Consider the following 26260-nt stretch of genomic DNA (forward strand, 5'->3'; position numbering starts at 1 on the left):
CACTTCAGCTGCAGATTGTGTTCAGTGGGAGGCAAGAGTGCAGCAGGAGAGCAGTTAGGAACCTGTTGCCCCAGAGAAATAAGGGGGCGCCTGGAAGAAAGAGGAAGTAGAAAATGAAATCTGATTAGATTTGTCTCAGCAGTCATGACATAACATAGTAAAACGAATATAATATAGTTAGCCAAAGGTGAAAGTGTCAGGTCAGCAGTTTGGTAGATTCTGAAAAGGAAATAAAAGTGGGCTTCAGTGAATTACTAAATGAGACCATGAGTTCCCAAGTGCAGTGCTGTGGAAAGCTATCCCTCTCCAACTCTATATTAGCTTTCCTAGGATTTCAGTTATAACTGCCCGGAAGATTTGTGTCTAAGGCTTTGCGTTGGGCACCTTGTGCATCAGATGACTACTGTTACACGTGGAATCACCTGGTAGATGTGTCCAGAATTATTTGAACAAATAGTATACTTGTTCCAATCCTTCTTTAACTTTTTTCTGCAGTTTTCTTCCATCCACCATTAGGGAGTGTTATTCATAGCTTCCTATCTTTCCAGACCATTCTTGGTGTCTTAGAAAACCAGTGTAGTTGGGTGGTGGATAGGTAGTGTAGACTGAAAAAAAAAATTAAAGAGACCCCATTTCCAGTTCGACAATTAACCGAGCAGATTTGGTCAAACTTTTTTATGGTAGGGAAAGCTAGCAACCAGCCTGTAAGAACTCGGTCACAGTTTAAGGGATATGCTACAAGCAAGATAAATAAAAATGGTCTAGGGTATCAGGCCAAACTCTCATTTTTCATCTCCATTTCACACTCTTCTCTTCCAGCCCAGACTAATCAAAAGAAGCCTCTTCCGCTCACAATTGCTCTGTGTACATTTCCCCAAGATCTGGTATTCACATGAACAACGTGGTTTATTTATATTTCAGCACCAAATTGGAAAGATGACATCATTCATTTACAGTCTTTATCCCATGACATGCCTACTCTCCAACACCTCATTTCGGCAGACACATTTAGGACTGCATATAGCATCTTGTTTAGCTTGTACATTCTTTTATGGGATACAGTTCAAAGGTAGGGAACTTTAGGCTTGTCGCTGGTAAGAAAATAATCTCATAAAATCACAGGAGCTTCCCCAAAGGATAAGGACATTATAATGTTTACAATAACAGAGTTATTATTTGTTCATTTAGGTTTCATCATTCATTCTTGGGTGAGTCTCTTCCTTCTTGACCATAGGCAGATCTTAACAGCTCCCTTCAGACTTTCAGAATACTATTAGAAGAAACAATTCCAGATTTATTAGTTCATGAGTTCAAAAGTACAGGCTCCTGACAATACTGGAATTTTAGGTGTGAATGCTGAATTTCACAATCTCATGTGTAGGGCAGGCAGAGTAGATGAGCCTCAGCACTTGGTGGGCAACAACTCCACTGACCTGCTCTTTCTTACAAGGTGTAACGTGTCTATTGGGTCTTCTGACACTTTAAGTGGACAAGTGAAGGATGGAAATGCTATCAGCTGACAAAGTTTGCCTGGGATTTTTTATTTGATTTTTAGATGGCTCTTTCCCTCTATTTTTATTGTTTTTATCCATACGCATGCCTTTTTTACATCCACTCTGGGGCCTTTCAGATATTATACACATTTTAAAAAATGGAGTGAGTAAATCATGAGACATCCTCTGTCACATAGAATTGGGATGTGAGGTGTTTCCAAAACTTAACAGAACTGAAGCATTTATGAGAAAGTTATTTCTACCTGTTCAGCTGTTTGCTTTTTTTTTTTTTTTTTTTTAACTTGCAACATGGCGAAGAGGGAAGCCTAGAGATTGAGAATTGGGAGACCCAGAAGATATCCATGTTTTATGTCAAGAAAGAGACTCTGGAGGCTGAAATCTATGCCTTGATTTTCTAGCTGGAAATGAGGATAGTAATAATTCCTCCCAGGAAAATTTTGAGTATAATTAGACTGTACATGAAAAATACTACAAATATATACTGCTAGGTCCTTTAATATTATCAGAATATTATTTATATTACATACTAAAATTCCAACTAGCTGGAGGCTCTGCCAGCCTCTGCCTTCCAGGTCTCTTAAAGTGCTTATGGGATTGTTATGGCAACTCATGACATGTCCTCAACTCTTAGTGACCTTCTCTGGCTGAAAACAAACTTGCAGCACCCCTCAAAATCATGGCCCTTTCTTTCTTCCAGTCATTCGTTGCAGCAACATGCATAGTATTATCTGCATTTGCTTAGCTCTGTATTAGATTCTGGGGAGAGGCAGATGAAAGAAAGAGCCTCAAGCCTAGCGACAAATGGACAGATAAGTCCGTGGCTGTAGAGCTGTGGTAAGTAGGAGGTACACGTCACCCGGCCTAAAGGGCGGGGTCAAGAAAAGGCTGTCCTTTAGCCAGGCATAGAAGTTAGAGGCAAAGGAACATGTATTAAGAAGGAAAAGTGTCTTCCACTAAGTAACAGCAACAATATTAATGGTAATAATAGCATATGACTTTTACTTCAAGCCCATTGCCTGCCAGATCACTTTCTCCTCACTGCAACCCCAGGGAGGGAGGCACTATTACTCCCATTTTAAAGCTGGGGAAACTGAGGTGTGGAAATAGTTAACTCTCAAAAGACTTCATAACCAGTAAAGAGGTGGAGAAGGACTTGAACCCAGACGGTTTTATCTCTAAACCCACACTTGTACTCTACATTTTGTTGCTTTCTGGGCTAGATATTTTTATCTGCCCTTTCCCATGGTCTTTAGGCATTTTTCTAGAGTCTGTGACCCTGTTAAGTAATTGATAGTTATTCTGTTTCTTGCCCTTCATAATAAAACAATACAGTTCTGTGGCCCTGGGTTTAACTATGACACCTAGTTGCATCATGTGACAAATATTAAACTTTGCTTTTTTTCTGCTTTATTTCCCAAAGAACAGTATCATTTAAAATGTCTATAGAGAGCTCTTTCCCTAGAAGTCATCATAGCAACAAATCATCTCCATCAGTATTTTGCATTTAGCAGCTTTTAAGTGGATTTCTCTGCCTTATCTTGCCAGACCACTGTTTGCTGTTTGTCTGTAGTTCTCTGTCTCTACCCAGCCCTTTCCCATCTTTTCATCCAGGGCTTCCTTCTTTTGCTTGCTCTAGAGTGTAGGATGTGATTGTTGGCAGTATGTGATTGCAAGCTTATTCTGGATCTCAGTGATCACTTGATAACAAAACAAAGCACTTTAGAAAGTGTCCATTTTTTCTCTTTTAAATCACATGGATGGGGGAAGTACACTTATGTCTACAAATGTAGATCCAAGAACATAGTGACTTCAAGGATGTGACAAAGTCTCTTTCATCAAAGCTGATGGCATGATGCATTCTTTATTAAGTTTCAGTTTAACTAAAAATGAAAATTTCTGGGTTAGGAACAAAGGGAGACCTATAGGTGCTATAATTATGCCCTGAGTCTCTTTGGCTGGTCTTCTAGCTCCTGATGGAAACTTTCCTGGTTTTTGTTCTGCACAGACCCAGAACAGAATGAAGCTGATGGCGGACAACTATGATGAGGACCACCACCACTACCACCACCACCACCATCACCACCACCACCGATCTCCTGGGAGGTCGCAACATTCCAATCACAGGCCTTCTCCTGACCAGGTCAGTTTCATTGCTGCTTACCTCCAGGACCCCTTTTACCCTTTGGATATTTTAAGATAAAATAAATAATCCTCAAGAAATAATAAACAGCATAAAGTGATATGTTCTTTGAACTGAAACTAATAGCTTTGGTATTTATTTCCATCACTCAAGGAATCTAAATGTTTTCCTTTCTCCTTCCTCTTTAAGGTTTTGTCTGTTCTTGTTTATGTTATGCATTTTCTTTCCTCCCCTCCTTTCTTCTTTCATAGATATGTAGTCTGTTGCTGGCTCAGTATCTAATGGTGGGTTACTTTGGAACGTCTCTTTCAGAGTTTTAAGTGAGAGCACTTTGTTTTCATGAGCTTGGCAACCAGAGAAAGCTTGAGTTTGCTGAGCACTGTCCTAGAAAATTCCTTAGTGATGCAAATTAAAACTGGGGTAAAACAACATAAAAAGAAATCAGTTTTGCTTGCATTTTAGCCAGTGAAGTCAAGGGGTCCAGTTTATTTGATTTGGACCCTATCTTAACCCTTGACTAAGTAAAGTAGTGAAGAGATGGACTGACAAAAACACAACCCTCCTGTAGTTTTCAACAATATTTGCATTCAGCCACCAAATGCAAAAACTATTTATGGTGTTTAGCATTAAAATTCTTAAAGGTGAACTTCATAGAAATTATGAAATTAAATGCAAACTAGCAAGGTAATGTAGTCAAAATTAGCAGCATTTCCTCCTTTATTGTTCTATGACCTTTTAAAAAATTGTGTAACATACAAAAAATTACAACAGTGATGGGGCCATAGGTAATGGAATAGAATCATCTGGATAAGTGTGAATGCCTTTGTTACATATTTCTGAATATGTGAGGGGAGATCTTATTGCAATTACCTGTGTGAAGAGGAGTTTAATTGTTTGCTGGAGGGAGGGGTGCTTATTATGCTCCTAAAACTATTTTTCAGATGGCTGTTTCCTTTTCATCTCATGTCACTAGCATCCCAAAGAAGAAGTTAAGATTCCAAGTCTCCAAGGTGTTTTACCAGGAGTACAACTTCAGGGAGCACTGTTTATATAATACACAACGTAAGATGTGCTTCCCGGAGCTGTATAGTAAGGTAGCTCGAACCAGGAGGCTCCCTGCCCCCACCTCTAACTTGGCCCTACCCTCGTACTGGGAAACATTAGTCCTCAGAGACCTCAACCCTGCAGAAGATGTTCACACAGGACATCTTGGTTTCTGAAGCCAAGTGCAGGAAGGTACCAGTTTATGTCATTAGTTCTCAAAACTGGTTCTCAATTTGGAGATCAGCAAAATGGAGAGATTAAGTTTATGCCATTATCTTGTATGTCTGTAGTTTTGGTTGACTTGGTTTTATTTATTCAAATCTCATTCTTCACTGCCACCACCACTTCCAGCACTGATTTATCCCAGTATACTTGGCATCCTGCTAACTAAATCTCTTCATTCTCATTCTTGATCCCTGCCCTTTGCTCCTTGACCTTCTGCCATGAAGAGTTTATTGGTTTTATTGGTGCTAGAAGGCCACGCTGGACTTTCCCCTAGAGAAACAGGAACAGAGAACAGTATAGGAACAGAAAGGATTTGGAGCCAAACTGTGGGAGTGGATCACACAAGGACCTGCTAAGAGAACAGTCTCGTTTCATCACAGAGACACATAGGCTAATGTGTCCTGCTAGAGACGTGGCACAGTTCAAATTTATCTGCCTTGTGAAGGATATTTTTTATGAAAACTTGTCTCTGGATATTTTCCTAGAGTTCTTTAATCATTAAACTAGAGTACTTGCCTGCTTGGTTGACTTCCTTATGTTTGTCTACCGACACTAGAGGTTGTCATAGGGCAAAAAACATTGCTCAGAGGTGGTGCCCTTCATAGAAGGGTTAGCATTCCTTGAGGAATGTCTGGTTAAGCTGTGTTGTCAGGACCTCTGGTATACCTTTCTCATTGCCACTGTTAGAGAGATGGTGACGACCTTCCACTTTTACATCCTTCATCTCAGTAACTACTGTAAGCGACCCACAGGCATAGAAGCAGAGAGCTTTATCCTCTTCTGCATATGAAAAACCCAGTCCCTGAGAGAAGGGAGGTGGCAACTGAGTAGAGTCCTGCTGCTGATTGTTTGCTCATTCAGTTGATATTTGGAGCACATATTCCATACTGGCCAATCTGCTGGGCTTGGGGAAGAGCATGATAGATAAGACAGAACCCCCTTCAAGGAAATCCCCTGCCTTCAAGGAGTTTTCTTGAAGGGGGTTCTGTCTTATCTATCATAAATACAGGACAAAAATCGTATGTCTCCTGATGTCTCCTTCAATTCTGTTCTGGATCATGTTAATCAGAACAAGACAGGTAAAAGGTAGTTATAACTTAATTAAGGGGCCCATGACTTAGGAACTCCAGTGGGGTTCCAGACTGTGAAAGTGAAGTGCCCTTGACCAGAAGGAAAGCCTTGTGGTTTAAAACTGGAGTCAACAATCCTGTAAAGCTCCCAAGGTGTACTTTTTCCATCAGAGGAAACTTAAGTTAGGAACCCTGGTATAAGTAGGTTGACTCCAGTGATGGAGATGATAAGGTCCCCTCGGCTAGTTGCCCCTATTGACTAGGTGTCCCAGGTCTAGGACAATGATGCCTTACCCTGTGCTGGATTTTTGAAATTCGTATTCACCAACTCATATATCAATATGTGCATTGTTGTAAATCTGAGTCCCAGAATGTAATAGCCATTGAAAGGCCAGGAAGTCTTTCCCAATTGATTACAAAAGCTACTCAAAATTGTGTGAGGGTATATACTAATATATTTGGAGTGGAACTACTTCTTAGGAGAAAGTGACAGATTTATATCAGTATGTGACAACATTAGAGTCTAAATAATGGATTGATTTGGATGAGATTTAGACTAAATGTTCATGATGTACCCGTGTTAACTGAACTGACTTACAGGGGAAAGGACTCTTCCAGGGATTCTTGATTCCCTTTCTATGACTCTTCCAGCCCTGACCTTTCTGTGGCCCTGAGAGTTAACCAACAGTGTCTTCTGGAAGAGGGGCTACAAAATGTTGATGTTGCCTTTTGAGCTTTATTAAGAGGTCTGAACATATGAAAATGAAGAAATACAAAAAAATCAGCCACTTTGCTACTTTTCCAGAGAAGCTCTTTTTTTCTTAGGAAACTCAATTTAACTATTGCCAGGTACTTGCAGAATTAGATTCTTTTTCCATTTCTTCCCTGTCCCTCTCTCCTTCACTATGATTTTTCTTTCTCTTCAGGAGAAACCCAATCCAAGGGTTGTAAGTCTAGACTAGCGTTTTTCCAAAGTAACTTTTGGAACATTAGTCCCAAGGGGAGAATCTTGAAACAAAGATTCGGTGAGCAAAGAATTTTGGTAAAGTGCTGCATATTAGAACATGATGTTGGAGAGTCTTGGTGCAATTAACAGATCAAAGGATCTATAAAGTCATATAAGAAAGAAAGCTCTCCAGTTTTATTTAACCCAGCATTTCCCAGACTTATTTCACCATGGAACCTTTCTTTCTTATTCTTTTCTGGTAACATCTGTGCTCTGAGAAATGCTGTTCTCAGAGTATCAGGTGAAGAAAGAGACTACCCAGTTTAAAACATGGCTGATCCAGTTTCCAGCAGTGTTTTTCATCAGAAGGTGGAGTTTTAAGGCAATTTTCCTTATGCTTTGCGTAGCAGAAAATGAGTGACCCTTTCATTCATTTCTTGGGATACCTTTTCTAAAGACTATAACATCTGAGAAGGAGTTATCCTACCAAAGGAAAAAAAAAAACCCAATAGACTGGAATTAAGGGAGCCATTATAATAATGAGGACCCAGGAAAGCAAGAAAATCATAAATGCGTGGCCCCTGACAGATTGAAAATGAGTGTGATGGGGGAATGGAATATGGAAAAGTCAGTGGGGGATGGCAGTCCCACAGCCTAGACCCTACCCGAGAAAGGAGCAGTTAATAGTTGGTGGCCTGTGACCCCCAGGATGGCCATAGGTCATTGAATATGTTCAAGCAGAACTATCAGAGAAATCCCAGTAATGTCTTAGGAAATCCTTCAAACCAAGAGGTGTTCACATGGGAAGATGACAAATATTTCCTATGACACAGGCTGCTGGTGAGCTTTGAGAAACAATTAAGTCCAAAGAATAAATAGTACATTCTGGAGACATATTAGTAACTTTATTTTTCGTGAAGTTACCCAGACTGACTTTAGAAAAGCTACATGGAAACTCAACTTCTCCTAAATGCCCTCTGTACCTGTTATCATCACTGTCTGTTATTTTCTCTAAGTAGCATCTTTTCATTTTCTTACCAATGATGCCAATTTTTTGAACTTGCTTTTCCAGGCATCATGTGATTTTTATAGTCATATTTTATTAACCTCTTTACAGTGGCTCCTAGGTATGAGCTAACCTCATGGATAAGAAAAGCACAGCATCAGAGTGAGCACCACACTTCAGGTTCATTCAGGCTGCTCTTCGGCTTCCAGGACTCACACTTCTGTGCTTGGGTCTTGAGTTGGATGTTGGGTCTTTAAGGACCTGGACCTTATTGCTTTTTTTGTGCAAAATGTACCTTCATTTGTTAAAGCATCTGCCACTCTGAATCTAATTTGTAGGGACCTAACTGGCAAAAACCTAAACATTTTTTTGGATTGGAAACCCTAGAATATGTGGCCACTTTCCAAACCCACAACTTGCCTCTCCTCTCTGTCCCTCCTTCTTTGAATGGAAATGCTCACTCAGAGGAGTTTGAAAGATCAAGGAATTTTGACTACCTTGAAGACTTTCAGATCTCAATTAAAATTTAAATTTCATACCTTATTTTATAGAAATCTTACTTCTAAAAGAATGCTACAGAGTCCAAGAGCATGAAGGCATACTACTTATTAAATTGATTATGGAAAAATTGGTTGAATTTTGTGTTATATTCACATACTTTGTTACATATTGGAAAGCACATTCATAACTGTCTGGCTTATAGTAGGCATTCAGTAAATGTCTGTTGAATGAGTTGTTCCTATAGTACCTTTAGGAAATAGGAAGGGCAGATGGGAATATCCCCATTATGCGGATAAAGACTGGAGCTCAGAGAGGTTAATTACTCAGAGTTACAGACCTGAAAATCAGTTGGCCCTCTAGGAGGGCCCGAGTCCCTGAGTGCTGTATGCTGTGGGTAAACCACCTTGAATGTCAGTATGGATATATTTATGCAATCTCATATGTTGAATATGGTTGCATGGCTGCAATATCAACTTCCTCTAGAATGCAGATGTCTCTTTCCCTTTCTCATTAAGTTTAGTAAATTTCATCTAGTTTTGATTTATTTCCCAAAGTTGAATTAAAATGTCATCTCATTTCCCTTCCCATTTGCCTCAGCTTTTGTTGTCTTTATTTTCATTCTTCTGTTCTGTGACTTTATTCCTTTCACCACCACCACCACCCATTTCCCCTGTTCCCCTTTACTCTTCTCTATTCCTGCTGTCACTGTGCCAGTGAAAATGAGGCTTCTTACTACTCTCTCACTGCCCTGGAGTCACCAGAGTGAGATACTTAAGGAGTGAAGTCTGGCACAGAGAAAGAAGGAAATTGCTCTGGGTTACAGGAGGCCCTTGGCAGTGCATTGCCAGGACCCACATTCAGTGACTCACTCATTCACAAGCCTTTGTGCACACAAGGCCTGGCACAAGCCAGGCCCCCAGAGCAGAGTAGCAGTTGCTTCACTTGGCCCAAGGCTGCCATCAGACCAACCAGGGCTCTTGGAATACTTTCTGATAGTGACCTTATTGTGCCAGAAGCTGGGTTTTCAATTCTGCATCCTCAACTTTAGGGTGTCCACTCTACTAATCTGTTTCTATGAAACTGATTGCCCTAATCCTAAATATTACCTGCTCCACTTGGCAATTTCCAGAATCTGCCTGCAGATGTAAATAGTGACCTTTGGCTTTCTCTGTTGCTCCTGTTTACCGTGTGGTCCCAGCATGTGATGACTCTCAGCCGAAACATGAATTTATACCACAGACACATATCAGAGCACCTAATGACCACTTCCATTTTCTGCTGAAAATTCCCATAAAATTCTGCTTGAGACACATGTCATTCTCCCAGAAGCATCAAATAACTTGATCATTAAAGAACCCAGACCTAGATTTGGCCTTCTTTAAAAGCAAGTGGTCATGGGACAGATATACAGATTGCATTTTAAGATATAATGAAGTGATCCCAGTGATCTCACCCATGCTGACTGCACCTATGCTCTGCTTTAAAGAGGCTGCAATGTTTGCTACCTTGGTTTTGAGATTTCTGGTCTCAAAACATGTTCCCTCTCCCTTCTTCTTACAGGCAAAAGAGCTATAAGGTAGAGTTAGCTCAGAAAATAGAAACGAAGTTCGGTCCCTCTCGCTCTCCCACCTCTGTCCATGCTGCACACACCTGAGCTCCCAGATGGAATTAGTCAGTGTCCTGCAGAGCATTCCTATGGGGGGGAATTTCCTGCCATCCTTACAATCAGGTCCTCACTGAAGTGGTGACCAGAAGTAGGTGACAACATTTCCAAGCCCCATGTGTTTCTTGACCCCAGATCTGTCTGGTAACCACAGCCCTCCTTCCCTGCTTTTCTCCTCCTCCTCTTCCTCCCAGGGGCTTGAATTTTCTGTCTGGTCAACAGGAGTTGGTGGAGTCTCGTCCACTAGGAGAACAAAGCAGTCACAGCAGCCCCTCCCTGGGCCCTGTTACTTCTCAGAAGCCAACTCAGGCCTGTGGCTTCCCCACTTGGCCTCTGTGAAATGCTGGACGGGGTTCTGTGATTGATGCCCTGCTTTCCTTGCACTTTCACCAGCAGATTAGCCAAAGTGCAGCCCTTTGAATTCTAACAAACAGACGAGGGGTTTAACTTGTGCCATTGCCCCCAGAAGATGGATTCTGTATATAGAGTTGTTATTCCTAGCTTTTGCTCAGGGAGGAAAAAAAAGAATTTATTTTATGTTTTGAGGTTAAATGAATGTGGGATAAATGTATACATAGTGTCCTGTGTGTATATATATATGTATAGCTATATGTCAGACGAACTGAGGACTTTTCCACATATGGAAGAATTTCTCAAGATCATGTTTAACTAGAAATTTCTCTCCCTAACTTCCCCTGAGTGCGTGTTTGAATATACATTATATATACATATATGTGTGTGTAAGTACATTTTTATGTTTCCTACATAGAAGAAAAATTAACTACCATGTATCAGAGCTTACTATAGTTTCAGGACAACCAAAAAACAAAAATTTTTAGTTCCTCAAGTTGGTAACCTAATAAGAAAAGTTACATCTCTTAGGCTTTTAATATTAGTTTCCCATTCAAGCTAGTATGTCTGAAGCTTGCCAGAATAAGAGACGATAGAGGTTTTTTGCATTGCAAATCTAATTTCATGGCCTACTTTTGGGTTTTGGCTTCATGTAGGGATGAAGCCTTCAAATTCAAAAACCCACGAAGAAACCTCTTGTTTGGGCAGATGTTTATTGGATGGGAGAAGGGTTCAGAGATTTCAACTTTTCCCACTCTTGGGCCAATCCTCTCGGAATCGGAGCCAAGGATGTCCTGGGATGCATTTTAAAATAAATCTTGTGAGCCACTTGCCTCTTTTCTTTCTGTAAAAAATTAATTTTCAAAAATTGACATTTAACATTGTATTAATTTTAGGTGTAAATATAATGATCTGATGATATTGTGAAATGATTACCAGATAAGTTTGGTTAACATCCTTCACCACACATAGTTACAATTTTTTTTCTTATGCTTACTTGCCCCTTTTCTGATGCTCCTTTTATAGCAAGTAGATTGGAAGATAATGTTTAAAACTCAACAGATTTTTTTTTAAGTACATGAAGTAGAAAGTACATGACACCTCAGATGTCATTTTTCTCTTTATCCCTCAAAGACTACTAAAAGTCCCCAAAGCTACTAAAACATGAGCCAGAGGGAATATGTGATTTCTCACCTTTGGGAAATAAAGGTGGCAGTTTATTTGCTTGTTTTTAAGAGCAGAAGCTCTGGAATGACCCCGCCATGGCTCTCTGTGAGGCCGCAAGTAAGGAAGGAAATAAGGACAAATGTCTGAACTGTTGTGTGAGGTATTTAACTGCTCCTTCCTCTACCAGCAGTTACATGCTCACCCAGCCATTACAAGCCACAGGAGAGGAAGGGAGGTGGGGGTGACACAGCCTTTGGGAAGCTGGCTTTGCAGATGAGCAGGTTATTGCCAAAGCTCTTTAATCTGGGTGTGATGTTAATTCCTTTACATGTAAGCACACGAGGGCACGATTTGATAAACCCTGCCAGGTAGGGTCTTCATGTTTGGGAAAAAGGCAGCGCTGCTTAATGCATCAGGATCCTCTTGTTAGAAAAGGATTTTTCCTTAAAGGAGGTTTGAGCCTATTGAAGATTTCAGTCTTACTCTATTTTGGGTAAAGTTGCCCCCTCCTCCTCCCACTGATTCCTCCTAGTTTTAAACCTTGTTTTCAGTATTAGGGTTTCATTAAGAGATTTGTTACGGCATCTTTGGAGTCATCAGGGGTTTTCAGACACAGTCTGCCCTCCCAAGCTTGTAGATGTACCTCATCTTGGCAATATTTGGAAGGGTTGATTCCTTTGCAACTTGCTGCTTTAATCCAGTCACATTTGTCTAAGAGGCAGCACTTCAGCTCCCCCACTGAAAGGAGGTGGCCAACCTTGAAAGGTCTGGAAGCAAGGAAATCCATTTTCTGTTGCTAAACATCATTACCCTCTTTTTAAAAATTTTTTTCTTGAACTGCTGTAATAAGGATCATGTTGGACTTCCACACTCCAAGGCGCTTACAAGCACTCAGGAGATAGCAGAACCTCTGGAAAGAGAATTGAAAACATGCTTTAAATGTATACTGCATACACACAGTATCTAAAAACTACCTTATTTATGGAAAAACAGCATTTTAAAGATTGTTCCAGCATCTGCAATACTAATGATCTGAATAAACTCTAGCTTTGAACAGCCCATATATGTTAAAATAACTAAGGACTGTTTAATACACTAGCAGATCCTTTTTACACACACCCTTTTTTGCTTTTGTTCTTAGTGTAATATCAAGTAATTTGTAGTAATAGTGATAAACTATCAAGTGCTACCAACAAGGATGGTGTGCTCAGTTATGTTTGTGTGTGTTTGTACCAGCTACAGGGTAGTTTAATTTACATTCTCAAGTTTAATTCATACAGCAACCCTATGAAGTGTCAGGATCCTCTGATCTCATTTTCTTTTTGAGGCAACTGAGGAAGCGAAGAGACAAGAGGCTAGGGGATTTGGTTGCCCACTAGCCAGGAAATGGCAGAACCAGGAACATGTTAAAAAAAAACAAAAAACCCACAATTTTCACTCTGTTTAACAAAGCCAAGGGTTAATGACTGATGGATGAGGGAATGAAAATAAAGCCTGTCTCCACCCCACCCCTTTTTTATGGCTATCTGGCAATGGCGCAGCTTTTAGCAGATGTTGACTTTGGGCTCCAAAAGAATACTGTTGGCCAACATAGAGCCTTCCAGCACTCCCATCTTCAGCTGGGTATCCTGTATCTTTCAGCTGAGAGAGCTGGCACCATAAGCCAAAGATTGGTTTGACAGAATTACTTCTCCTTGAAGGAAACAGAAAACTGGTTTCTTCAAGTGACCCTATAATGATAGTCCAAAAAATTGAGAAAGTGCCTAAAGTTAGAAGTGAAGGAGAACCCCCCCCCTCCAAATCTTCTATAATGTTCTCCATGGCTTGGCAAAGAGGACTAAGATGACTGCCTGCCTCAGGGGGCCCCTGCAACCTCGACTTGCTGAGAAGAAGCAACCCCGGCTTCACAAGCCTCCAGTCTCTGCCTCTCCCTCGAGAAACACCCCAGTGTGTCTTTTAAAATGCGGACTCACCCGTCATGTTCTCCTCTACCAGTGCCGTTCAGCTTTCACCAACTCAGGTTAGAAGAATAAGCCAGGGATGCAGCTGCTGTAGTCAGAAGAGGGAAGGAGCCATTCTGGGGAGAAACAAGTAAACACAATCTTGGCAGCCCTAAGGAATTCTGGAATCCAGGCAGCCTTCTCTTTCAGAGGACTAGAGTCATTCAGAAAAGCAAGGACTGATCCTATAACTTACTTATTTGGAAATATGTGTGGAATTCCCACATCTGAGATGCTGTGATGCAGTGGGAAGGGAATGGAGGCGCTGCCTCTTCCTTCAGGGACCTTGAAATTTCTTGGGATGCTGCTGTTATGCCGTAGAAAAGACAGCTGCCATGTGCATGTGAGGTGTTCTTTCTTCCAAAAGCCAGAGAGATCCCACCTAAGTTGTACCATCCAACTCTACCTGGGACCTTCAATAGCTTGGAAGGAGGCAGTGCAGAGTTTGAAGGACTTCAGAGCTGAGCTAAGCAGAACCAATACCTTTTCTGGGGCCAAAATGAGGCTTCTTTCTTGGCTTCACAGCTCACACGTCAGGAGGATACACCTTTGTGGTCAGACTGAAATTTGACCCTGGCTCCACAGCTCCTGGGCAGGAGTCCTCAGGGAGCTGCTTAATCTTTCTCCCCAAGCCTGCCTTTCCACATCTGCCTAAAGAGCCTCCCGGCACCTGTGTCATGGTGAGACTCAGTGAAGAAACACGGAAACCTGTCACACTCTCCAACCTGGGGCAGGTGCTAATACCCACTGGCTCATGTCTAGCCCAGGTCAGAAGTTAACATTTATATTTAAACAGGACATATACCAGGTATCTGAACCTGGATAGGACTTTCCTAATTCTTTAGTGAGAACTTGTCTGCAAATAGGTCCCACAGGCTGTAACAACTACAGATCATGTAAGAGTGTACAGCCATTCCTGACCTCATCACCTGAACAGAGACATCCATCCATGGGCTAAGCATTCCAGGAGGCAGGAGAGGTGAAAGACACAAATGGGTGGTCTCTAAAGGGAAGGTTTGGATTTGACCCTGAGAGAAAATTCGTTAGTGCCTGACAAGGCTCGATGCCCTTGTTTCCAGGTTCATGTTTCTTGCTTTCCTTTATACATGCACCTGCCTTTCCCAGTTCTGGCCAGGCCTGCATTTGGACATGCCAAAAGGAGCTGCTTTGGTCAAACCCAGGCACAGGGTACATCATGAGTCCTGCACTATGGTCCTGCTACCGTGACTCATGTGGCCAAAGTTTGCAGACTCCTGGAGCTTGAAGTTTGCAAAAAATGTCAGACAAGCCATGAACTGCAGTAGGAGTAGGATTGGGTCTGGTGATTGTCCACACCACACCCTGTTAGTAACCAGGACAGTCTTCTTGCTTTTCCCACAAGGAGACCAGGGTGGACTTCCTGGCAGAGTTAGCTGGCTGAGTTCTCACAGAGGCAGTGGGCTGATTTGAAGATGATATTTCCATCATTTAATTCTCATTCGCATTTCCAGGTAGTACAGGTGTGACAGTAAGATCCCCACTAGGAACCTAGTCCTTCTATTTCAAGAAAAAAGCCAGCTATCAACTCAGAGAAAATTGCAGGTGTTTAAAGAATATATATCCTGTGATGGGCCAGGGCTTGCCTGCTGGCGATACCTAATGCTTCAAAATAGAGACCAATTAAAGGTTTACACTGGGCCATTTATCATGTCATATTATAGAGTTCCTTCCCAGAGCTTCTTTGCTGGGGCTAATAAGTGTCCCCCACAACAGCAGGTCTCCTGTTTTGTCAGTGATGACTCAGTCACTTTGCCCTTAGATCTTGTCATCAACATAGCCCAGTGAGCAGCCCATCTGGTAAGGGATTTTGTTTTATCTCAGTATTTCGAGAACCCCATTAGGGCCCAACATCTGGGACTACAGGATTTCCATCAAGGCTTCATATCATCTCTGAAGCCATAGATACATCCTGAGTTTACTTGATAGTTAAACCTCCTCCCTCTTCAAAATCTGCTGTGTTTTGTGGTCACTGTGCTCTGGGCTTCAGCCCACCTTGGATGTTCCCATCCCCAGATGCTGTGAACAAAAGCAGATGGATGACTGATGGACTAGAGGCTTTCTTCCCATTCGGATATTTTGGCAACTCCTGGCATAGCAATCATTGATGAAGAACACACAAGGGAGCAAACCAGGCAACATCGAGAAACACCACTGCAAAGTCGATTTGAAAACAGAAAAACAAGGGAAGGAAACAGACTCTTCCAGGCCTGATAGATGCATTTAAAAACCCCAAGAATTTCTAAATAAGTTGGCCTGAATTTAGGGATCAAGTAACATTTATCTGTTTCTTATTTTTTGATCCTCAGATTTACATTTCTGTACAGTAAGGTTGCTGAAAAAAATTAATATTTGCATACAAAGATGCAGGCAATGCAGGAGTCAAACAGCTGTGAACGTTTGGAAATGCTTGGAGCTCCGTCTCTGATTAGCTCCTGCATTTTTGTTTTTTATTCCCCAAGCGGACACTCACTCTGACCCAGATCACTTAGTGATTAGGGTCAATTCATGTTTAAGCTTTGAAGATTAGAGAGACCAGAAGTGGCCACCACTTCCCTTTCTATTTTCTTTTGAAAACTTTAAACTTTAGAAACAAAAAGCTTGAAAGAAATGCATAATATTCTGAGTTCACTGAAGGAATTTATCCACATTTCTGCCATGTTAAATGTTAGCAAAGTTTATATTGGACTGTCATATTTCTTTACTTTATTCACCAGCATATAAGATGTCAATCTCAACATCTGGCTTTTAATAACCCTCGACATCTGGGAGCTCCTTTTTATTCCTATGGTGGACGAGGCACAGTAGTGATATTGGCAGTGTATATTTTCAAGCTACAACTCCTGTCTGCTTCAATCATAATTAATTACCACTTTTTAATATATTTAATTTGCTAAAAGTAATTTGCATTAGACCACATTTCACTGTTAGGAAAATAGTGGTAGATTTTGGTTGCAGTGGCTTTCTTTTCTTTCCTCTTCTTTTTTTTTTTAAATTTAAAACCTCTGTGAATGGATTTGAAACCAACTGAGTGTATACATGCTGTTGGGTTTTAAATGCAAAGTGAAATAAACTGCTCTGTAAGGAGAGTGATTTTTACAGCCATTTAGAAGCAGTCAGCAGGGGCTGTGGGTTACATTTGAGGGAAAACTTCCTATTTTGTTTTGTGACTTTGGCAAATCATAGCATCTCTCTGAGCCTGGAGTTTTCCTAGAGCAGTGACTTTGGGGGTTAAGAACTTCATAATGGCAGCTAGTGCCTCCATCCGGAGAAAGATACATACAGGTACCCACAACATTCTATGCTGAATTTCAAGAGATTCCTAGACCCTTTGAAACCCATTTGTGAATGCCTGAGGGTCCCATGCTATAGATTTTCCTTCTTCATTAGTATAAAAAGAGACTTCAACTTTGCTTTTCTCCTGAAACTGAGAGGAAGTTTAATGAATGTAAAAATCCGTATTTCTTAAGTTTTGTAGGGAAAAGAGAAATTTATTGCCAGGAGCAATTATAGACTGTGTAGTGATAAATAAACACAGGTAAATTTTATATGAGAAGACCCAGCTAAGATGATCAGTTGTACTCTATTTTTTGCCAGAATAGTGCTATCTAAACTGTCAGTGCAAATTCATACTGAGTTGTTCACTGTAGACTCTGTGCAAATCACTTGATTGACTGAAATTAGTGGGGCATTGTACAACGTTTGTGGGCCACAGACCCCTCTGGCAGTCTGGTGATCATCTTTTATCAGAATAATATTTTTAAATGCACAAAAGTAAAATTCACAGAAATACAAAGGAAAGAAATGATACAAAAACTCATTTCAAAGACCACAGATCTAAATCCTTGAGTAGATGAAAATTACCTTGACCTAACTGCAAGATGAGGTTGAACTGTATGAAACTGCTGTTTTTCTAGATCAAAAATGATCAAATACTGGCATTTTCATAGGATTCAACCTAATAATGACAACAGGTTAAGCAATAGGGATACAAATCACAAGGAAGTTTTCCAAGTTGCTGTTTTTCCTGTTCCTGATTCTCAAAGAAGCAAATCATAGGAAAACCTGATTTCGTCAGGGGTTTATTAAAAGACACAGCTCCCAAATGATGTGTGAGGCCAGGGTATGAACCACTCAGTTTTCTACACTTTGTTTCTATCCTCGCAGTAAACACTGAGAATTCTTGTTCAAAACAGGACCTTGTGATAGTAGACATATTTCTGTCTTCAAAGTTTCAATTACCCTGCCTGTTGGCCTCTTCGCTAAGTGAGGAAAATGGCCTGAACCATTATGGAAATGTTTTCAACAAGAATTCAGACCAAATAAGTTTCAGTTTATCCACGGTTGAACACAATTTGAAGTTAAACAAAACTTCCTTTCTGCAAGCATTCTACCAAATTGAAAGTTTATTCCCTTTGCTTTGAAATTTATTTGATTGTGATTGTATAATCATTCCATGCAAATGTATAATTATTCTATGGCGGGCACATCCTTTTTTAGGCTAAGAGCAAAATAGAACCTGACAAATCGAGAAGATCATAGCCTTTGTGAAATAACTGATGTGAATTCTCGCATGCTATAGGAGTTTGCTCCACCCAAGTCGATGGAGTTTTTTTTTCCTTTCTAATTCTTCTTCAGCCTTTATTGATACTTTAAGCTTAAGAGAAATTAAGAGTATTTGGTTACTATAATTACTTCTCTGCTTACTTAAAAGGTTTAATCTACTCCTTAGGCGTATGCAATTCAGATTGCATGCTTTCCAAAAAAATAATCATCTGCTAATGTAGACTAATTTTAATCTTCTAATCCAATCTTGACACAGAGTCAGAGCTGGGTGGGTGGAATGTTTTTGTGTGGGAGTTGCCATAGATACAAAACTCAGCTATGTATTTTACAAGTCAGTGATGTGGAACTTAAGTTACTATGGATTTTTTTTTTCCCTCGCTCTTTAAGATTAAAAAACAAAGTGAAGATCAGTGTGCCTTTGCAGTGCATCACGGTGTAACTAACCTTCTCTTCTTTCATTCCGGTGCTCCCCTCCTCTCCGTGCACCTCCCTACCCCGGGCCGGCCACAGGATGACGAGGAGGGCATATGGGCATAGCCGGGCCTGTAAACCAAAGTTCCAGTTTTGTTTTGAGGGGTGAGAAACCATCTTTTATATCATTTTTCTTTTAAAATTGCATTCTAGTGTTATATTGTGTGTGTGCTCAATTGTGTTCGCTGACGTTTGTGACTGTGCCCTGTGTTTGCTTCTGTGTTCTGTGACCATCCCCAAGAGCTTCCTCCTTCCTACTCCCCCTCCCTGCAACCACATTATCGCTCTGCCTTGTTGGGGCTGGGTTGAGCACGATTCAAATGTTTCTGTGTTATTTAAGATGTCAACTATGCCCTTGTTAGGACTTATACACACTTTTTAAGGCATGATTATGGACTCAGGAATTGTCACAGTTCTTCGGTCGTGATTTTCAGCCGACTGCTTGCTTTTACCAGATATGCCAGTGTGGTGTGACTTTCATGTCCTTCTGGTTGTGTCAGATGTTTGGCAAGGAATAAGGGAAATAAAACTATATGTCTTCATGGAGCAGAAACTATCACCTCTAAGAAGCCCATTTAATGGATTGTACTCTCTTCTATGGCAGTTCTGAAGAAAACACAAGGATCAAGGCATAGTAATGGTGAATGGGTAACTGTATCTCTTTAAATGAATTAGAATAGAAATACTACTATCGGTAGGTCTCGTAAGTGGTACTGTATCTGTTGCTTTTTGACAATTGTGTTTCTGTGGAGTTTTGCATTATAAATTTCATGCATTACGTTTTCAAAGGATTTTGCTCTTTTAAAGGGTGATTTTTAACTATTAAGAACCCACCCTTTATTTCTGTGCTAACTGCATTGTAATTGAATAGTGGGGTAAGTGATTGCCACACGGTTTTAATGGGACATTGAACTCTAGCAACTTTTGCTGCTGAGAATCATACCTTTCCAAAATATTGCAGGTTGCTTAACGCCAAGTCACAACTCTATGGATTTGAATATACCTATGGTGATATAGAATATGCTGTTGAACTTGGTGACATTGTATATGCCATTTTGTTCAGAACAAGGAATGTAGATTGTGTGCCATGGTCAAAAAGTACTCAATGTGCAGTTCCTTTTGGGGGGACAAACGTGAAATGTCCCAGGTCTGTGACAAAGAGGCAATTCTTCAGGATAACTCACCAGGTGTGCCCTTCCACAAGTCTTGCCGTCAAATTTTAGAACAGTGGTGCTTCAGATGAATTTTAAAACAGTAACTGATGTGTTTTTGATGTAGGTGACAATTTCATTCATGTGTTTCACTGCTCAGTTGAAGCTGTTGTAGGTCCCCCCAGTGAGTCAGATTGCTTTCTCTGGTCGTGCGAGGAACACACAGGAGGTCGATTTTCAGATACAACATCCTTTCGCATAATAAAGATGTAACACCTTCTGGATCATTTTGCTGCCAGTAGAAACTGCTTCCTGGTCATATCAGAATGTCTGTCTCCTCTCTTCTCCCTTTCCTGGGTAAAGGGGAAAACAACACTAGAATGAACTCTTCAGATACAGAGTGGTTCCAAAGGGAAGCTTGTCAATATTGGGAGGTAAGGAAACCAGAGAAATTCCCAAGGTTCTATCTGGGAGACTCTCTCCCTATTTAAGGAAAACTTTAAGAGAAACATCATATTTATTCATTCAGAAAAGCTAATAAAATTGTAAATTGACCTTAAAAAAGCTTTAAATGAGAAGTAAAGATTTTATAATGGTAAAGAGTGAACTCTTGAAACTTTCCCACAGCATGCATGGAATAGGAAGGCAAAGGAAGTTTCTAAGAGTTTGGAGACTGTCTTGAGAAGTGTAAGTCCTCTGGGGAGCTCTCCTGCGAGGCTGCGTCTTCTGCCATTGTAAGCGTTAGGGTGCTGGGCTACATTTGTGTCACCTCCTGAATAATAGAAATTTTTATTGCTCTTTCACAAGATTCATGACACCTACCCTACCACCCCCTGAGATAGGAACCTTGTCATCCTCAGAATGGAACTGGAGCCAAGGCCCACAGACAACCTTGCTTTTTTTGCTCGAGGCAAATGGAGACAATGGTGCTAAATCCCCATCCTCCTTATTTCTTCATGAAATTTCCCCAGATACCATGTACCCCAGAAAACAAATGTCTTCTGAAAATTAGTCAATACATAATTCTACTTTAATATGTTGTAATAAATTTTATAAGCTTCTGAGGAAAACTACTTATCTTTCTTTATGACTCCTTTAAACAAGTTTGCTCAGATATCCTCAGGCTTTTAAAACTGTATCTTAAGGATTTAAATAATGAGATACTGGGAGAACTTTCTATTGCTGAACAGCCGTTGCATGTTTTGAGTCGCATTACAGTCTATGGGGCCTAAGGAGACATTAAATTTATAACTAAAGATGGATAATAGTGGTACATTAAAAATTAACTGTTTTAAATATTTTGATTTATGGCCCTTATAAAAGAAACATTACAAGAAGTTATTTTACTAGGCATCAGTAATATGCTTATAATAGCGTCAGAAGGCCCTGACTTGAATCTGGTGTTTTGGTGCTGAAATGAATCATAATTTAGGAAAAGCCACTCCAAAAATTATAACAAATTGGAATTAACATAACAACTCTGACAGCTCCTCCCTTTTTTGGCACTTCTAGAGACAAGCCCAGGCATGATTTATTTGTCTCACTGTGATCATTCAAGGGTGGTGTTTTCTGAGAGCAAAGTGACTGAGGAAAGTTTGCTTTTCTAAAGAGTTTGACAGAGGTAGTTGTTCCCTCCATAAACCTCACACCCCAGTCCAGCATTATCAGCATGTGACCTATGTAGTCCACAGAACCCCAAGCTTGGTTTAATGCTCTGCTGTCACTGGCTTGAAACTGTTAATAATTTTTGAACAAGTCACCTCACAATTCATTTTGCACCGGGCCCCGCAAATTATTAGTAGTCTGTCCTGTTTAGATCCACCGTATATTCCTATACTCTGCCTCTAACTTCTCTCCAATCCCCCTCCCTATTGGCTCATCCCCACTCCTGTTTTCTTATGCCTGAAATTTACCTTTGGCTGCCTTATTTTTCTGGTTTTCTTGCAAAGACTTCAAGGGATTGCATTTCCAGCAAGTTCTTACCCTCATGGGCATCACTGAAATGTGTATTCAGCCACTGTCCTCTCGGTACCTCCCTCCTCCCTCAATTTGATTGTGAAAATGTGCTCTTAGAGCCCTTCTGCATTTTCTCTCTTGCTTTGAAAGTATAGGAAAAGCGACTGCTTAATTCTCCAATGTCCTTTGGGAAAATCCACTTGACGTGGCAATCATTTGTGTCAGCAAATAACTCTTCATTTCCATTAAATGGAGGTGCTTTCCTTGGACCCCCAAGGAGCAGTTTGGTTTGTGAACATTCAGTGAGGTGGGACAGTGAGGGGCCTTGTGAGATCTAGTGCCACATCTGCCTTGACATTTGAATGTTTGAACTTTTACTGTGGACTCCCGTAATTGAGCAGACATAGAACACAAGATCATTTTTATTTCTTAAAGAATAAGTCTTCTTAGATTGAAGACATATGCATATGTTTAGGACCTGGTTTGTAAAAATATAGATGTGGGCATTAACAAGTTTTGGCACAGGGCCATGATGCTAGTAGATGTAATCTGTTAAGATGAGGAGTTGTAGCTCTATTGCACCAGCACGTGGACAGTGTTACAGTGAGTGCACATATGAATCACAGAGCACTTGGACTTGAGAAAGGAATTCTATACACATAGAAGCAGTGCTCGAAGGCTTGTGGAACTCCCTGGCATGCCTTCTCTCAGGAGGAGTGAGGAAGGAGATATTTTATTGTGGCTAGGAAGTTTATATGTTCCATGCCTTCTCTCAGCAGAAAAGGTCTGGACACAAGGCCTGTGCTCATCCTGCTTGTCCTGTGCTCAGCCTCCTCAACTGAAGTCTTAGTTTCTCTGCGAAGTGAAATTTTCTTTTACACCAGCTGTCCAGGGATACCGACTAGTGTTTTTAATTCAACCTGTATTTCCTGTGACTGAGAATCGGATACATCTCCTCCTTGTGTCATTAGCTACTAATACTTTTCCTTCCTTCATTCATTTATTCATTCATTCAATCATTTTTTTTTCACTTATTCATCTGTTGTTTCATCAAATGGTTTAATTCTTGGTTAGATGCTGAAACAACAGTGATAGTTAAAATAGACATGGTTGCTACCCTCTGAGTCTTACAATCTAGTTGAGGGAAAGAGACCATAAGAATGTAAACATATGAATGGAAACCTCATACATTTTGGCCATTGCTTTGATGGAAACTTGGAAGATACTGAGATTAACAGGAGGAACCTACTTCAGCACGTGGCTGAAGGTGCGAAAGAGCTTTATGGGCTGAAGGAGCTTAACGATCATAACTCTGGGTAGAAAATAAAACAGTGAGATGAAGGTGAAATAGGAGGGGGCCAGATCATGTAGGGCCTTAGGCCAAGGAAGAGAGAGTTTGGGTTTTTAGCCTAAGAAAAGTGAGAAAAATAAAAAAGAAAGAAAGAAAGAAGAGAAAATTAGAAGATCTACAGCAGGGATGTGATAAGATTCGATTTACGTTGTAGAACAACCCAAGCTGCTGTGTAGAGGATGAATTGTTACGGCAGAAAGAGCAGAAGTAGGAGGTTTTCCATCATTTGTGGAAGAACTGATGGTGCTGCCCAGTGGAGCAGTGGGGGAGATGCAGACAAGTGGATAAATTGGAGATGATACTAAGAAGTGAAGTCAGCAGACTTTGATGAAGAGTTAAGAGAAAAGACTAAATCAAGAATGCCTCCAGATTTCTATCTTGGGTGTCAAAGCTGGGGTAAGCCATTGTTGGAGGGTGAGGAGCTGAGTAGGAGTCCTGTTCTGTTCTGTTTTCCCCAGGTGTCCAGTGGGACTGGCCAAGGAAAGGCAGACTTTTGACCTCCCTATTTTCTATTTGCCTGTATATCAACAGGGGAATCTTTGGCCTCTCATTGTAGTGACATGCAGGCTGTCAGGTTTAAAGCATAGCTGCAGTCCAACTTCCGGAGTGTGTGTCTCCTTTGACTGTCAAAGAAAAGGAGAGAATTGAGTGGGGGAGGGTATAGCTCAAGTGGTAGAGCACGTGGTTAGTATGCACGAGGTCCTGTGTTCAATCCCCAGTACTTCATCTAAAAATAAATAAATAAACCAAATACCCCCCCCTTAAAAAGAAAAAAAGGAAAGAATTGAATATCAAAGATTGCAAAGAAAAGTCAGCAGTCATAGAATAGGGAGACATGTGTGGGCACAGTGGTCTAGAGAAAAACGGAGCTCCCAAAGTTGTAGAAGGATGAAAAGGACCTAGGGATAGGAGGAAAATGCCACTGTTTCTTGCAGTTTTTCCTGAGCTCTCCAGGCATCAAGAATTTTGTCAGTTAAAGCATGACTCATAAGATTTTGGCTGCTCATCATGACTGGCTTTCCATTTTGATGTTCCAAGTATATTACTTCCTGCAGAAGAAGCTTTCAATAATCTGTTTTCAAGAGTTAAGATCAGAAGTAACTGGAAGTAGCTATGAGCTGTTTCGGAACCACCATGGCAAGGGCTTGGCCTACTTCCAGTTGCAGAATTCATTCCTAGGCAAAGTGAGACGTTTTTGCTTTAGTTCTTCCCAACTACCTTCTTTTTTTGGCTTCTTTGCTTCTCTGGAAGACATCTATATATTTATATCTTCTATTCAGGCTTGTAAAGCTGTTCTTCAGAGCAATAGCTTGAATGTCCTACCCCAAGTCCTTTTAATCAATAATTTGTTCAAAAAATATTTCTTCATCTCAGTGCTGGAGTTGAGGCAATGAAAAAATACAGTTCCTACCCTAGAGGAATTTAGAGTAGAACCCAGATTCTTAAGCTGGTGTTTATGAACTCCCAAGGGTCTGCCAACCCTGGACTTGATTAACAGACTTTGATGTTATGATGCTGTGATTAACAGACTATGATATCATGATGGGGTATATGCGCACCCCACAAAGAGAGAGAGTATCTGTATCCTCAGTGAATACCCATAGGGGCCAGTGACTGAGAAAAGGTGAAGAACTGCTAATCTATGATAAACAGAGTGGCAGTGTGGCAGGGTGGCTCGTAGTGTGTTCTCTGGATTCAGACCAGTCTATGTCTGGATCCTGGCTCCAGCACTGTTTATAAGTATTCTTCCCTTTCTGCTCTTCCATTTTCTTATTTGGAGAAGGTTGTGCACATCTTCCAAGGCTGTGGTGAGCATTAGGTGAGATGAGGTGAATGAGATACCTACCCATGTATGATTCATGGTGAGGCCAGTCCTCCCGAGACTATCACTGTTGTTGTTGCTGGACTCTATATGCCGACTGAAGAAAGTAGTTGATACTGTGGGATGGGTGAATTTGGTGGAGGAGGGAGTGGGTAAGAGAAAAGAGAGAAGAGATGAAAATCAAAAGGGGAAATCTATTTTTATGACTATAGTTACATGAGCCAAGTATACATTTTCTAGCAGGTCTTAAAGCTTTTTTACCAGAAAAACACACCTTTTTTAGTTACCTTTGATTTAAATGATGCCTGGATCTAGCAAAGGAAGGTTTGATTACTGGAGACTATGGATTAATCCATGTCACTAGCAGAGGGTTTCTTTCAGCTCAAAGAAAAATCAAGTGAATAACATGAAATGCCAACAAATATTTGATGAACAGTTGTGAGCTGATGAATTGAAAGAGAGAAAAGGATAATGATACCTCAGTCTACCTTTTTCTGCTCTCAAGTCTGATGGTCTTGGAGACAGGGGTAGAAGCTTTTAAGCAGAATCAAGTGCAGTAAATAAGTTCTTGTGGGTTTTTCTGGAGTTTATGAGGGTTACCTGGCAAAGCAATGCATATTGGCTTGGATATGACCACACTCTCAGGACCTGAAATCTGGCTGAGAAATCATAAACAAACAGTGGTGATAAATGACCGGGGGCCAGAGGCGGGAGGCGTCTAGTGGAGTGTTGCTGCATTACATTACATCCTTCTTGTGCCAGGGCTGGCGCACAGGGAGCTCTCCAGCCTCTTCCACCCCTTTGTCATTTGCCAGAGTGTGGTGCTGGTCTGGTCTTGTTTAACCTTTTTATTAATGATCTGTAAAGGGGAGAAAAGAGCATGTGAAGGAAAGTCGCAGATGACACTAATTTGGGACGTGTTGGAAACACTAGGGAGGTCAGAGAAATCATGCAAATGGCTCAAAGAAGGTTAGGAGCATGGAGGGAAAGTAACAAATCTTGGAGAAATCCAGACACTCACATCTGGCTAAAATTAATCTGAGACACAGATATCAATGGGTGGGAGGAGTATGGAAACTGGACACTGAAAGAAAAATAATAAGCTGAGTGGACATCAGGAAATCCAGCCATGGGTGAGAACAGGGGGAAAGGCACTAATGGCAGTTAGCACTGTCTGGATGTTTGCAGGTGCCAGAGAGACATAAATCACCATTTGTAACAATCCTTCCCATAAATTGTGTCTTACGCTTGGGACATCAAAATGCTACACACCCTCTCTT

The 26260-nt window shown here is 40.8% G+C and overlaps 1 protein-coding gene and 1 long non-coding RNA gene across 2 annotated transcripts in view; one reads left to right on the forward strand and one right to left on the reverse strand.

Moving 5' to 3' along the window:
* ERC2 (ELKS/RAB6-interacting/CAST family member 2) overlaps positions 1 to 26260 on the forward strand; it is an 875889-nt gene that overhangs the window by 686406 nt on the left and 163223 nt on the right. The window contains exons 18-19 of the mRNA XM_032458251.1: positions 3520 to 3654; positions 18740 to 18805. Of these exons, the coding sequence (XP_032314142.1) occupies positions 3520 to 3654; positions 18740 to 18766 (162 nt within the window). The 3' untranslated portion in view covers positions 18767 to 18805. The remainder of the gene's footprint in view (positions 1 to 3519; positions 3655 to 18739; positions 18806 to 26260) is intronic.
* LOC116657119 lies at positions 11170 to 13700 on the reverse strand. The gene is made up of 3 exons (XR_004312120.1): positions 13601 to 13700; positions 12271 to 12537; positions 11170 to 11304 (listed from the first exon to the last, which is right to left on the reverse strand). It is a non-coding gene; the product is annotated as an uncharacterized LOC116657119 (long non-coding RNA).

The sequence above is a fragment of the Camelus ferus genome, chromosome 17 (genome assembly GCF_009834535.1).
Source record: "Camelus ferus isolate YT-003-E chromosome 17, BCGSAC_Cfer_1.0, whole genome shotgun sequence".
Taxonomy (NCBI): domain Eukaryota; kingdom Metazoa; phylum Chordata; class Mammalia; order Artiodactyla; family Camelidae; genus Camelus; species Camelus ferus.